This window comes from Quercus lobata, chromosome 2 (genome assembly GCF_001633185.2).
Source record: "Quercus lobata isolate SW786 chromosome 2, ValleyOak3.0 Primary Assembly, whole genome shotgun sequence".
Classification (NCBI taxonomy): domain Eukaryota; kingdom Viridiplantae; phylum Streptophyta; class Magnoliopsida; order Fagales; family Fagaceae; genus Quercus; species Quercus lobata.
In genome coordinates, this window is record NC_044905.1 from 2512673 (window position 1) to 2526887 (window position 14215).

Sequence of the window (14215 nt, forward strand, 5' to 3'; positions counted from 1 at the left end):
GAGAGACGGAACGGCGACGGAGAAGGACGGAGCTGCAGAGAGGGCGACGGCGACGGAGAAGGACGGAGTTGCAAAGAGGAACCGGATCAAAGAGCGGACCTCCGACGCCGTTCCGTCTCTGCAGCTCCGTCCTTCTCCGTCGTCGTTCCGTCTCTCTCAATCATTCCGTCTCTACAACTCCGTCCTTCTCCGTCGCCGTCGCCTCTCTGCAGCTCCGTCCTTTTCCCTGCACCTTCTGATCCAATTGCATTCATTTTTTCTTGTTTTTATTGAGTTGGAATGACATTGCACACAAAGAAACCGAGTTCAGCTGTCGGTTTCCAGGCTTGAAAAACAAGTTCAAAGGACTCGGTTTTCAAGCCTGTAAACCGAGTCGTTTGAACTCGTTTTTCAAGCCTGGAAATCGAGTCCTTTGAACTCGTTTTCTAAGCTTACAAACCGACAGTTTTGAACTCGATTTCTGCCTACGTGGCCACTCCACTAACTGAGAGCAAAACCTAGAAATCAACCCCTCTTCACTCGAATTGCTAGAAACCAAAATAGTTTAAAACGTTTCCTAACTAATGATATTGTTTGGGTTTTGTTGTTATTTTCTAAAAAATCCCTGAGTTTTACTGCAATACTTCGGGGGCTAAAGGGAAACAATAATGCTAATAACGCTATTTTTCACTACTTGGTAAAGTGAAAAGTTGTGATTGAAATAACATTATTTTTATATAGATTCACTGTTAAAACATTTTTATCATATATTCACCAGAATTCACAACAGGATTCCTCAATATTTATTAAAGAAAGAAGTGAGAAGTTTTATCACTTGACTAATTGAAGGGAAAATGTAGGATTAGATTAGGGTGGGTCTCTGCCGCTGCCTCCTGAAAGGTTTTTGCATTTTTTTTCACCATTTATATGATGATTCAAAAAATTGATAAAAAAATTTAAATTACATATTATTTATATAAATGGAAAATATGTTATTAAAAAGACTTTTTTTAATATATCATAATCGGTTGACTAATTTGAACTTATTTAAGGATAATTTTTTTTTTTAAATGTACACCTCCATTCTAAGGAACACATTTAACATGTAATATTAAGTTTAAATCATTATATATGTTTAGATTTGTAGTATTTTTTTTTCTTTCCAAATATAAGTATAATGTTTATATTATTGAAACTTGAATTTTACGGTAATCTTTTAAATTGATTGAAGGCCAATTAGTTCAAAATGGACTGAAGTGGGCCGAGATGGATGAAATGACCAAATTGGACCACCTAAGTGGATTGAATGATCTCTTTTTTAAAATTTGGCAAGCCCAGTGGACTGAATGAGATTGAATTGGACCTTAAGTTGACCAAAATGTTATGCTAATGTAGTTTAAAAGGAACCTAGCAACAATAAATGTTAGGACTTCAACTTTTAAATATTATATATGGATGATTTAATAAATCATGTGATTAGAACATATTTGAATTGTCTTGACAGTGCTGTTAGAGGTTTTTCTGAATTAGTTGAGGAAAAATTTTTGAATTATGAAATTTATTGACTCAGAAAGATTAGGTTGGATATATATATGAGATGAGTTTAAGTTACATATTTTTAAAACCATTGGATTTAAGTAGATTCAACAGTTAAAAACAGACCCTCATTAATGCTAATATTCTAATTAATCTCATTTATTATCCCTTATTTAATACATTCCATACATATTTCTAAACCCAAAAAAAAAAAAAAAAAAATTATGGTTGATTTTCTCTCTCTACTACATGTCTCTTTCTCTTTATCTTTGCACGTTTCTCTCTCTATCTCCTCCACGGCTTTTCCAAGGTCGCCGGTAGCAACAAAAAAAAAAAACACTTAACATTTTCTCCAGTTGAACTGAAACAATGATTATTACTGAGATTTTATTTTTCTTTTCATTGTTTAATATGTTCTCTAGTTATGCTAGACTAGCTTGAATCCCCAGTAATCTTCACAGAAAGATGGCCCTTGAATTTTTTCAAAGAACTTAACATTAGCCTAAATTATATATATATATATATATATAATCACATCAAAGTTATTAGAGTCTTCAAATTAAAATTTTGCTATATAGTCTCCAAATGAAAATTTTGTATTCACTATTTCTTTAATTAGTACTAACCACAACACTTTCCTTCATCAATATCTTTTGTCTCCTGTGACATTTTCTTTTTATGATATCTTCGGCCAACCATGCCACTCTCTTATGGTCATCAAAGTTGCTGTCGACAATCCACTATTCATCGTTGTCCATTGTTATTGTCAATGTTTGTCTTACATGCATATCCAATCTAAGATCATGGCATTTCAATTCATGTCAAGCTCATGGTAAATGACAACTATTAATTAATGATGGATGGGGGCCAAAAGATGACTATTGTGGCTAGAGGACAATGCACCAGTGACTAGAGGATACCAACAAAAGAAGGGTGGCTCAAGGATTGCATATGCATGTAAGACAAACATTGACAATAACAATGAACAACGACGAATAGTGGATTGTCGGCAACAACTCCGATGACAATAAGAGAGTGGCATGGTTGGCCGAAGATATCATAAAAAGAAAATGTCACAGGAGACAAAAGATATTGATGAAGAAAAGTGTTGTGGTTAGTACTAATTAAAGAAATAGAGAATACAAAATTTTCATTTGGAGACTGTAATAACTTTGATGTGATTATATAGTTTTTTTTTTTTTTTTTAATATATTTTATTTTATATAAGCTAATGTTAAGTTCTTTGAAAAAATTCAAGGGCCTTCTTTCTATGACGATTACTAGGGATTCAAGTCAGTCTAGCATAACTAGAGAACATAATAAACAATGAAAAGAAAAATAAAATCTCAGTAATAATCATTGCTTCAGTTCAACTGGAGAACATGTTAAGTGCTTTTTTTTTGGTTGCTGTCGGCAACTTGGCCGTGGAGGTGGAAAAGCCGTGGAGGAGATAGAGAGAGAAACATGCAAAGATAAAGAGAAAGAGACATGCAGTGGAGAGAGAAAATCAACCGTATAAATTTTTTTGGGTTTAGAAATATGTATGGAATGTATTAAATAAAAGATAATAAATTAGATTAATTAGAATATTAGCATTAATGAGAGTTTTTTTTTTAATTGTTGGATCTACTTAAATTCAATGGTTTAAAAAAGGTGTAACTTGAACCCATATCTCTCTCTCTCTCTCTCTCTCTCTCTCTCTCTCTCTCTCTCTCTCTATACATACATATATATATATATATTAAATGTAGATTTTAGATAGTTCATTGTCGGTTATTCATGGAGGGCGTTGGAGTCTGTAGCCAAATTATTTCTGGGTGAAAAGCGGGTCAGTCATAAATGTGGATAAAAATACAATTATACCTAGACAAATTGAAGTTTTAAAAAATATTACTCCCTCCGTCCCAATTTGTTTGTCATGTTTGAAAAGTCAAATTTTTTAAGGGAATATCATTTATTGTCTTGTCTGCTTTATAAAAATGTATAAGTTTACAAAACTACCCTTAATTAAATTTATCTACTTTTTTAAAAAAAAATTATTCTTAATGAGGCAACTAAAAAGGTGCCCCAATTAAATTGATTTTTTTAAATATTAGTTAGTTTTCTTTTCAAATAGTTTTGAAAATAAAGTAGAGGTATAATAGGAACATTAGTATACTAATAATTTTTATTTTTAGAAACAGGACAATATTTTGAGACATCCTACTAAAATGGAATAGAGGACAAACAAACTGGGACGGAAGTAGTAATACATATAAACTCTGCATAAAGCAGAACTTAACCTGTGAGTTTTTAAAGCTAAAAAGAGCTTTACAAGGAAATACTAAAATTTGAAACTTTTAGAAAAGCTCTATAAAATTCAGAATCCGAATTTTATAAGTTAATAGCTATAAAACACTATTTCACAGGTAAAGTTTTAAGGGGTATTTGGTACATGTGTTTGAAAACATGTGTTTTGTTATTTGAAAACATGTGTGAAAATATGTATGGGTAAAAAAGTGTATAAAAATGTGTGTAATGTTGTTTAAAAACTGAAAACATGTGTTTAAACAAGTCTACCAAACGGCTCTTTAGTTTCTACCGCAATGTCATAAAGAGAAAACGATAAAAAATTTCGTGATCCTACATAGATGTTGTCGGCTAAGTTGGACAACAAAGATAGGACAACGCGTATCATGAACTCACTTGCGCTATCCACACAAACAAACTTTAACTAACCAAAAACCCATTCACGTATATTATAAAACTGTGCCTAGAAGCTAGAATTGTCTCAGAAGATCAGATTAGAAATAAAGGCAAAATGGGGGTCTCATTTCTCTCAACTATCTCACCTTTGCTTCCACCTGTTCCTGTCCCATTTCTCACCACAACTACAACCAACAGATTCCCATCTTATGCAGTGAGTTTTCCATGCCTATCTGAAAGTGATTGTTTATAAAACAGAAAGTAATTACCACATTGTTTTTCAGTGTGTTTGAGTTTATTATTCCATCATTTGCATTTATATGAGAAATGGGTTACAGTTTATCATATATTGTTGTTACATAGCTATGTCAAGTGTGTGTTTGTGTGTCAAATTGTTCGATACCACAATTGTGCTTGCTTACCTTAATTGTAAAGAAATATCAGGTTACAGTTCGTTGTAATAAAATGGAAATTGATGCTACTGCTGAGGATGAGGATCGGATTTGTCGAAGGGACATTCTTAAATGTGCTGGTGTTACCATTGGCATGGTGAGAGCATTGCTTCTGTACTTAAATCATAAATTCTGTTTTACCAGTTTCACTTTTTTGGCTCTGGTTTTTGAAATAGTGGTAATTGAATGAACTTTGTCTATTTGATTACTCATTTCAAGTAACACTCAAAAAATATAAGCTTTTTGATTTAATGTACCCAATTATTGGTTGAGTGAAAATTTTCATCTTTCATTGAATGAAAGCTTAACAAAAGAGAGCATTAAGAGAATGAAAATTATCTATGATACTTACATAGTTACATGGTTGTGGATTGCAGCCTGCACGGATTAGTTCAATTAGTTGGCCTCATGGGGAAACCCCCATGAGGTCTCCAGTTTGAGTCTCGGGATCACCCAATATATGTGTATATGGAGTTTACTTAAGGGTGGTTATACGAAGTGCCCCTGATTTGAAGAGGTTTTAATCACAAAAAATAAAAATTGTGGATTGCATGAAGTATGCCACCTTGCTAAAATGGTTAAATTGACCATTTTCAAATGTTATAAGACGTGGTGTTACTAGTGTCTTCACAAGATCTTCTATTTTTCACATGAGGGAGGGGGGATTCAAATCCAAGTTCTCCAAATAGAGGGACTGGAAAATGCCACTAAACCACAAGGCTCTTGGCAAGTTCACAGGATGTTTAGTTGTGCTAAGCCAGCAAACTCTGGTAAATTATTCCATAAAGCCGGCTTGAGGCCACTTACTTTCACTGCTAATTTATTAAATTCTAACAAGAAGAATGAAACTTTCTCTATAATATTTTAGAAATTTCACTCAATTCAATAAAGCCTTATCCCTTCAATGAATTGCAGTTGAAAAAAAATGCCATTACCCAAAACAATGATGATTCTAATAGCTTTCAACTGTCTGAATACTCTTCTCTTGGTTGAATCATGTATTTGCACAAACACAAAAACACATACTTAAGTAGATATACAAAACTTTGACCTAGAATGATGTTTTGATGAGTTTCTGACAAAAGTGATTTCCTTTTAGGAACTAATGGCAAGCTCAGGATTGTTTGTTGAAAAAGCTAGTGCCGCTGATTTGATACAACGGAGACAGCGCTCTGAATTTCTTTGTGAGTTCATCAAACACTACTTTTCATGCTGAAATGAGCTACTGATCCATGTTCACATCTCCTTCTTTACAGCAAATCTCAAGGGGACACTTTTTACGGCTATAAATGTAAGCCCTGCTAAGATGTAGTTATGTTTATTTAGGTATACTTTACAATTAGAATGTATTTATAGATTGAAGATGACTCTCATAATACCTTTTTATAATTTTATCACTTGTTATATCTGTTGTTGTATCAGGGAAATGTTGAGCTTATTCCATCATTATTAACTTTGGCACTGAATGATGCAATGACTTATGATAAGGTCAGAAAAAATACTTAGTTCTTTACATGGATGCTGGATAAGTCCTTTACAAATAAAAGAGGAAAGGACAGTACTGATGTAATTCTGATAAATTTGTAGGCTACAAAATCTGGGGGTGCAAATGGATCCATACGCTTCAGGTACAACTTACTGCACTATCTATTTTATGTCAAAGTACAAACCTTTAGACTTCGGCCTCCTGTAATCTTAAAGTAAAATGCGGTGTGGATACTTCCTATATGCAAGCTTAAACCAGTATAAGTATGATTTCCCACTGAAGAGTCGGAAATATATGGTCTCTTGAAACCTACCTGTTAGCTGAAAATATACACTGTTTTTTACTGCTTACACTTTGTCATTTCTGGAGCCTCTTAAGTGCCAATCCACTGATTTACCCAGTTATTGAAGTCTCAAGGCCTTTAGAGTTGAGATGTGATGTGGATGGAAAGTCTTATTTATTTATTTTTAAAAGGTGGATGTAAGTTGTTAAAGGAAATTTTAAACACTTTGGATTCTTTGTTAATTTTATGACTTTACCATTCTAAATTTTCCTTTTATTCACTTTAAGTGTTATTGGTTTAGCTTCTTGAAAAATTGCATTAATTTTATTCTCCACTTTTTTCTTGCCTGAAGTTCAGAGTTAAGTAGGCCTGAAAACAAGGGGATTTCTGCTGCTTTGAATTTGTTAGATGAAGCAAAGAAAGAGATAGATTCATATTCCAAGGGTGGACCCATTTCCTATGCCGATCTCATCCAATATGCAGGTTCTACATTCTAACTATCTACAAGTTTGAACCATGAACCATAGTCGTGAAGATCGACGTACCATGTATTAGTTGTACAGTGTCCTCTAGAATGAACAATAAAATAGGTTTTTGAACATTTATTCATTGTTTCTGTCTAGCATGAGCTAATATGAAGAATGCAGTCTGCATGCGTGTGGATGCTCCTGACTCAGATACCTTCATTTGATGTAGCACAAGGTGTCCTCAAGTCCACATTTCTAGCTTCTGCCATTCGTAAATGTGGTGGGAATGAGGAGAAAGGGAGATTGGTATACACTGCATATGGTTCAAGTGGGCAGGTCTGTTTCTCAATTCTTGCTGTGTCATTGCTGGTGTACTCAATGTCATCCATAACATTGTGCACTACATATTGCTCAAAGCTGTGGCGACACTCTTGAAATTCAGTTGCTTTTTCCAGATACCCTCAACATCAGATTGAAGTCCTCAAACAATTACTAACGACATTTTTTAAGCTTTAACCAGATACTATGCATTCATGGCCTATTTTCAGCCTTATGAAGTGGTTAATATTCCAGCCAAAAAAAAAAAAAAGCTGTGGTGACACTCATGAAAATCTGTTTACTTTTTAATTTTTGTAAATTTGAAAGTGTTTTATTTTTGGTTTATGGACTTATAAGTTTCTATTTCAGTAAGTGTGTAATAGCAGTACTTTTTCAATCACTCTGTTTTTTCAAGATGGAAGACACAATCTGACTTGCACTTATTAATTAGAATGAAAGAATGTTCAATTTTTTAGTGTCTGTTCAGTATAACTAAGAAGTCTGCACAGCTAGGATGCAAGCCACGGCTTTGTTCACTGATTCACTTGCCATATTATTACACATCAAGCTAACTTACTGCCACACTCTCTCTCTCTCTCTCTCTCTCAACCCTAAGTCGGTAATGGGCTTGTTGGAATTTTCTCCTACTCTTTCAATATCTTATATTTTTTCTGAAATGTTTGTTCTTGGTTGTAATTGCTTTAATTGGTTAGGTAAAAGCAATCATCATGGCTCAATTATAATTGACAAATCGGACATTTAGTAGAAATATTGGATCTGTATTTGATGCAATTATACAAATGTTATTGGGTACAGTGGGGCTTGTTTGACAAGCAATTTGGAAGGGCAGACACCCAAGAACCAGATCCAGAAGGTAGGGTTCCCCTATGGGTGAACGCAAGTGTGAAGGAAATGAAAGACAAGTTCATAGCTATTGGCTTTGGTCCTCGCCAGGTATTTTTTCAACTATACTACTTTTTGTTGCTGCAATTGTATTTCAGGTTTTAATTTCTTTACCAAATAATTATTTGTACTTATTACTTGTGACCCAAAATATAGCACCTCAAAAATGCAACCACAGCCAAATGTGTTAAATTCAAATTGAGAGTAAGATGCTTTGCTGATTTCATGGTGTAAGCTATGTTGGAACCCAAACCTACTACTACTACTTGTAGGGATTTTTATCTTCTATGGAACAAATTGTTGCTCGTTCCATGTTAAGACTCATATTTTGGATGCATTGTACTTTCTTTTTAATACAAACTAGCCGTGAACTCGCGCGTTGCGCGTGATAATTATTTTTATGGTGGTTTTATTAAATTTTTTTTTACAATTTAAACTAATCTAATAATGAGTAATGTATTTCGTAATTATATTTTTATTTATTATAAGAAAAATCATAAATGTAATATAGGAACAATCCAAAACACCAAAAAAACGTAAACTAAAAAAAATTAATAAAACTTAACAATGATTAATTGAACCAATATTAGGATAAAATTTTGTTTCTGATAATCTATTAAGGTTATTTTCTTTGTAGAAATTATAATTTCGGCCACCCAAAACATATTATAAAATAAAAAATTATTAGCAAAATCTAAGAATTAAATTTATATACATGCATTGTTATAAAATAATAATAATTAAAATAAAATTGCAAAAGTTAAAAATTTGTCACCTATCCGATTATTTTCATTTGGCTAACCTTTGCTTTTCTTTAAATGAATGGCATTATAGAGTGCTTCTAATACAACTATTAAGAGTACTTTGTCCACCACAAAGGATTAGAAAATAAACAAAAATTAGTAAAGTCTCATAGTCTAACATCTAAATTGAGCACTATAAAAAATATGATATGTAACAGAATAAATACCAAATCACGCTATATAATAGAATAATATTATATTTTTATATGCTATATTTAATTCTTTTGAATGCAATAGGATAACATTTAACAATCAAAGAGAATAAATAAATAATTAAAAAAAAAAAACAACAACAACAATTTAAAAAACAAAACTAAATCGCATTAACCCAAAATAGAGTTTTAAAGAATATAAAAAATTATCAACCTAAAGTAGAGATGTGAGAAAAATTAAAAAAAAAAAATCCACCAAAAAATTTAGAGAGAGAGAGAGAGAGAGAGAGAGAGAGAGAGAGAGAGAGAGAGAGAAAACTATGCATAGAATAGAAGCATAATGACAAATTTATAGTAAAATGGTGTGAATAATAAGAGACAAAAATAAAGGAAGATGAAGGGAAAGAGGAAGAATGATATTAATGTAGAGGATAGTGGGGGAGATGAAAAGGTAAGGGAGCGAGAAAAATTGTAGAAGTAGTGGGGAGATGAAATGGTAAGGGAGAGAGAAAGGTTGGAGAAGTGTAAATATTAAAAAAAAATAAATGTTAAAACAATTATAGGAAAATTGGAAAGGAAAAAAAACCCTAAAGATTGAAAGGCTTCAACGACGTTTTTTTTTTTTTTTTTTTTTTAAGCTGAAAAGGCTCACACAAAACCCTAAAACTGAACGAAAACGCTTCGGGTTGAGCTTGATATTGGAACTAAATAATTAAGAGGTGGGCTAAATTAATTATATAGATTTATTATAGGGTGATAGTGGAAGTAAATAAATAAGTAGTGGGTTGCATTTATAAGGCTGAAAATTGTAAAAACCATTTTAAAATTGTTGGACAATTTTTTTTTTTTTTAAATGACGTGGCAGCTGATGTGGCGCAACGTGAGAGTAGCAGCATTAAACGTTAGGTTTCAGCTTTTAGTAATATATAGATATAGATGACATTAATATAACCTTTCCTTTCAATAAACAAATCAAATGGCAAAGCGCAGTCAAGGGCTGAAAATGAAACATATAACAAAAATAAAATTTGGGGTATCTTTTTATTCAAGCTAAAGAAACCTTGAGTAAGTCTGTTCCATTTGATAGTCATTATTATTCACTAATGTTTGTTTTGTTGTCTATCCAGCTAGCTGTGATGTCGGCATTCCTGGGTCCAGATCAGGCTGCCACTGAGGCATTATTGGCCACCGATCCAGATGTTTCTCGATGGGTTCAGAAATATCAACGTAGTCAAGAAACAGTATCTGAGACCGATTATGAGGTTAGTAACATTTTCTTAACACCCCTTACCAAAAGGGCAATATAAAGGACTTAACTTTATGCTGTTAATTTAGTTATCTTGATTATAACTTGGAAGAAAAATCAAAACATTTTATACCATATTTATTGTGCCATTGCCAAAATAGATCTATCAACTTTTTGTTTGAAATTGAGCAAGATTGATGTAACTTCTTACTTCCCATGAATGCAAATTGTTTCTCTTTCAGGTTGATCTGATCACCACTCTCACAAAATTAAGTAGCTTGGGTCAGCAAATCAACTACGAGGCATATACTTATCCTGTTCAAAGAGTTGATTTGAGCAAACTCAAATTATAGAGGAAGTAAATAGCCTTTGCCAAGCAGCAGTAGCACTGCAGGGAGGGGGCTTATTTCTTGGAACAATTTAATGCTAAAACAACTACTAGCTTTCAGTTTTTATGGTGACCCTTTTGCAGAATGGTTGTTTTTGAGATAAATGACACTTTATAATGAGGTATTTTATACAAATAAAAAAAATCAATGAATCAATTGTTCAATCCAAATGTTCCATTTTTAAATAAACAAAAGCAAAGAAAAGGGATGGCATAACAAAGTTCTTTTTTCTTTTTTATTTATTATTTTTTATAATCAAGAGATCTTTTTTATTGAAACAAGCTGGTGTAAACCAAAAAACACAGTATAGACAAGAACAGCCACTATATATTCATAATTGCGTTGAATAAGGGACTTGGGATCAATTTCTCTTACACAAAAAAAGGAACGCATTTGTATATTTGTCTGATGGTAAATACTAAATAGTAATCATCATTGAATGGATAGTATAAGCATCTTTTGTCCATTTGAAGTTTTACATATGACATAAAGAAAATTAGAGCTCCAATTGGTTTGCTAATTTCTGTTTGGTAAAGAATACATTGAACAGTTTTTAAAAGATGGGGAGTTCATAATCAAAATAGTTTTATCTTAGGAAGGTAAAATTCTAAGGCTATTACACCATGCAAAATGTGAATCACCGGTTTAAAAGGTGGGTGTTCATAATCAAGCCTCCTTCTTAATGGTATTCCTTGTCTAAACAAACAATTACATATTCTTGCATATCTCAACAAGCAATGACAATTTGAAAGTGAAATATGTGTTGTCTATAACCAGCAGTAGCCCATTTTAGAGAGAGAGGGAAAAAGAGAAAGAAGAAGAAAAAAAGGAAGAAGTGGGCTAAGAACGAGATGAGTCACAGGATTAAAAAAATAATAATAATCATTTGGGATGCACCTACAGTCGCGTCCAAGCTACACGCCGCGTCCCTAATGTCCGACCAAATTGCCAAACCTGTGCTTCCCAGACCATAGGTTCCCTATTTGAATTCAAATATGTGGATTAGCCAATGCACTTCCTTATGTATAATTATCATCCAAGACCACATGCTTGGATCTATCAGAGAACATAAGATACAATACCAAAGGAACGACACCTAAGCTTTACAAAAAAAAAAGTTCACATCAAACTAAACCAAAAAAAATTCTATTATATTAAGTGTTAATTCAACAAAACATGTATAGTAGTATTAGACAAAATATCACATCTACAAGTTAAAAATTGTTGCAACTGTAACTTTTAAATTACTGCATCAACAATAATAAGTTGCAAAAATTTATAATTTTCAGTTACAATAGAAGCTTTAATATATTAGGAAAAATTATTGCAATAACTTAAAATGAAAAAAATTGTTGCAATAAATTGATACCAATTATTTTTGCAATATATTGAAATGAAAATTTCAAACTATTAGCTTATTGCAACAAAGTTGTTATTGTAAAAATTTGATATTAATTCTTTTACAATCTATTGCAATGACAAACATGAAACTGCAATGAATATAACATTACAAATACTTGGTATAAATTATTTCATAATCTATTGTAATGAAAAAATGAAATAATTATCTATTACAATGAAAATATTATTACAATAATTTAATCCAACTTATTTTGGTCAATTATTTGCAATTTATTGTAATAAAATTCATGAAATAATGGCCTATACTTACAACATATTCAAAATAGCAAATTGTTTATTGTAACAATATATGTATCATTGCATCAAAATTATTAATAAAATATTTGGAATTTATTGCAACAAAATTTTTTGTTGCACAAACCTATTACCTAAAATTTTATTGCAATACCTTATATCAACTATTGCAATGATTCTAACGTCATTGAAATGATTTTTTCCATTGCAATAACCATTTTTTCTTGTATTGTCTTAAAATTATCTCTCATGCTTTTTTTCTCTACTAATAGCCTTCATACAATAACCAATAGATAAAAAACCTGATGCTCATCCTTAAGAACTTTAATTGCCACATCTTGATTAAGATAGCTACCTTTATACATGTATCTATCCACATCAATCCAATCATTCTTTTATGGTAAATAAAGAAAACCAGTAGCTATATAGGAATAAAATATTGAAATTCCAAAAATCAAGTCACCAATCCCCACATTCAAGAGATAGGGCAAAGACTGGGTTTAGTGCCCCCAAGTGAAGTAAGCATTGGTTGGATTGAAACTGAATAGCAACCATAGATAGAGACTCTATTCCACCCTCACCTCCATTCTACCTGAGATCTCATGAAAGTTGTGATTATCAAGCAATCTTTCTATCAGCTGAACCTTCTCTTCCTCTTCTTCCCCTTCTTCTTCCTCTACCTCTACCTCTACTAATGACGGTGGAGTTATTGCCCCTACTGTAAGGTGGCAACATCCATAGGGAGTATCATCTACGAACTCACTCTTGTTCAAGAACCAATCAGTGTTGCTAGAGTAGCGACTATCAATATAGTCAGGAATACTAACTCTGTTATTCCATTAAAGTTTGTCAAGATCAAAACGATAGAATCGTTTCCTTTCCCAGCTACAAAGCTACAAAAACAACCTTCCTTCCCACAACAACATGTCCTACTCATCTAGTTTTCACATTGCCAATAGAAGGATTTGGCAAGACACTCCACATATCCCATATAACATTGTAAACTTCAAATAATGCATAGCTTTTGACATCCAAGTTCTTAACAGTGCTTCCAAGCACATAAATCATGTCATCAATCACAAATGCCTGGGTTTTAGGAATTTCTGCACTTCATCGAATTAGCCTGCCTTAGAAGTTCCTCAAATTGTTTATCTAAAAGTCTAAATTTTTTGAACATGAGAAAATCAAAAGAATAGACTTCTCAGGGTGGGTTATCAAGATTGAATTAAATACAAATGAGACCTCAAATGAACACAAGACATATCTTTGGGGTATATCTCGCCAATTAGTCCAGTTTTAAGTCGGAAGATAAGAAAGAGTAGTCTTTAATCACTAGTAGCACTAGTTTTAGCTTCTTGGGTTTCTTTAATCACTAGTTTTAGCTTATTGCAACGAAGTTGTCATTGTAAAAATTTGATATTAATTCTTTTACAATCTATTGCAATGACAAACATGAAACTGCAATGAATATATCATTACAATAACTTGATATAAATTATTTCATAATCTATTGCAATGACAAAATGAAATAATTATCTATTACAATGAAAATATTATTGCAATAATTTAATCCGACTTATTTTGGTCCATTATTTACAATTTATTGTAATAAAATTTATGAAATAATAGCCTATACTTACAACATATTCAAAATAGCAAATTGTTTATTGCAACAATATATGTATCATTGCATCAAAATTATTAATAAAATATTTGGACTTTATTGCAACAAAAGTTTTTATTGCACAAATCTATTACCTAAAATTTTATTGCAGTACCCTATATCAACTATTGCAATGATTCTAATGTCATTGCAACAATTTCTTCTATTACAATAACCATTTTTTCTTACATTGTCAT

General features: G+C 32.1%; 1 protein-coding gene across 2 annotated transcripts; it reads left to right on the forward strand.

Annotated features, from left to right (window-relative positions):
- The first annotated feature begins 4210 nt into the window (after positions 1-4210).
- On the forward strand, positions 4211-10834 carry LOC115973880 (thylakoid lumenal 29 kDa protein, chloroplastic-like). 2 transcript variants are annotated; one of them, XM_031094121.1, is made up of 11 exons: positions 4211-4414; positions 4636-4749; positions 5752-5836; positions 5909-5943; positions 6075-6140; positions 6240-6280; positions 6774-6904; positions 7118-7224; positions 8023-8160; positions 10192-10326; positions 10553-10834. In XM_031094121.1, exons 1-11 carry the CDS (start codon positions 4316-4318, stop codon positions 10661-10663), a joined length of 1062 nt encoding a protein of 353 aa, XP_030949981.1. In that variant the 5' UTR covers positions 4211-4315; the 3' UTR covers positions 10664-10834. The 2 variants fall into 2 exon arrangements, with proteins under 2 accessions (XP_030949981.1, XP_030949982.1); XM_031094122.1 differs by having other exon boundaries at positions 4645-4749.
- The last annotated feature ends 3381 nt before the right edge of the window (positions 10835-14215 follow it).

Coding starts and splice junctions, on each gene's coding strand:
- LOC115973880 (XM_031094121.1), top strand. CDS start 4,316: ATGGGGGTCTCATTTCTCTCAACTATCTCACCTTTGCTTCCACCTGTT. Junction 6,281..6,773: donor AATGGATCCATACGCTTCAG/GTACAACTTACT, acceptor TCTTGCCTGAAG/TTCAGAGTTAAGTAGGCCTG. Junction 10,327..10,552: donor TATCTGAGACCGATTATGAG/GTTAGTAACATT, acceptor TTTCTCTTTCAG/GTTGATCTGATCACCACTCT.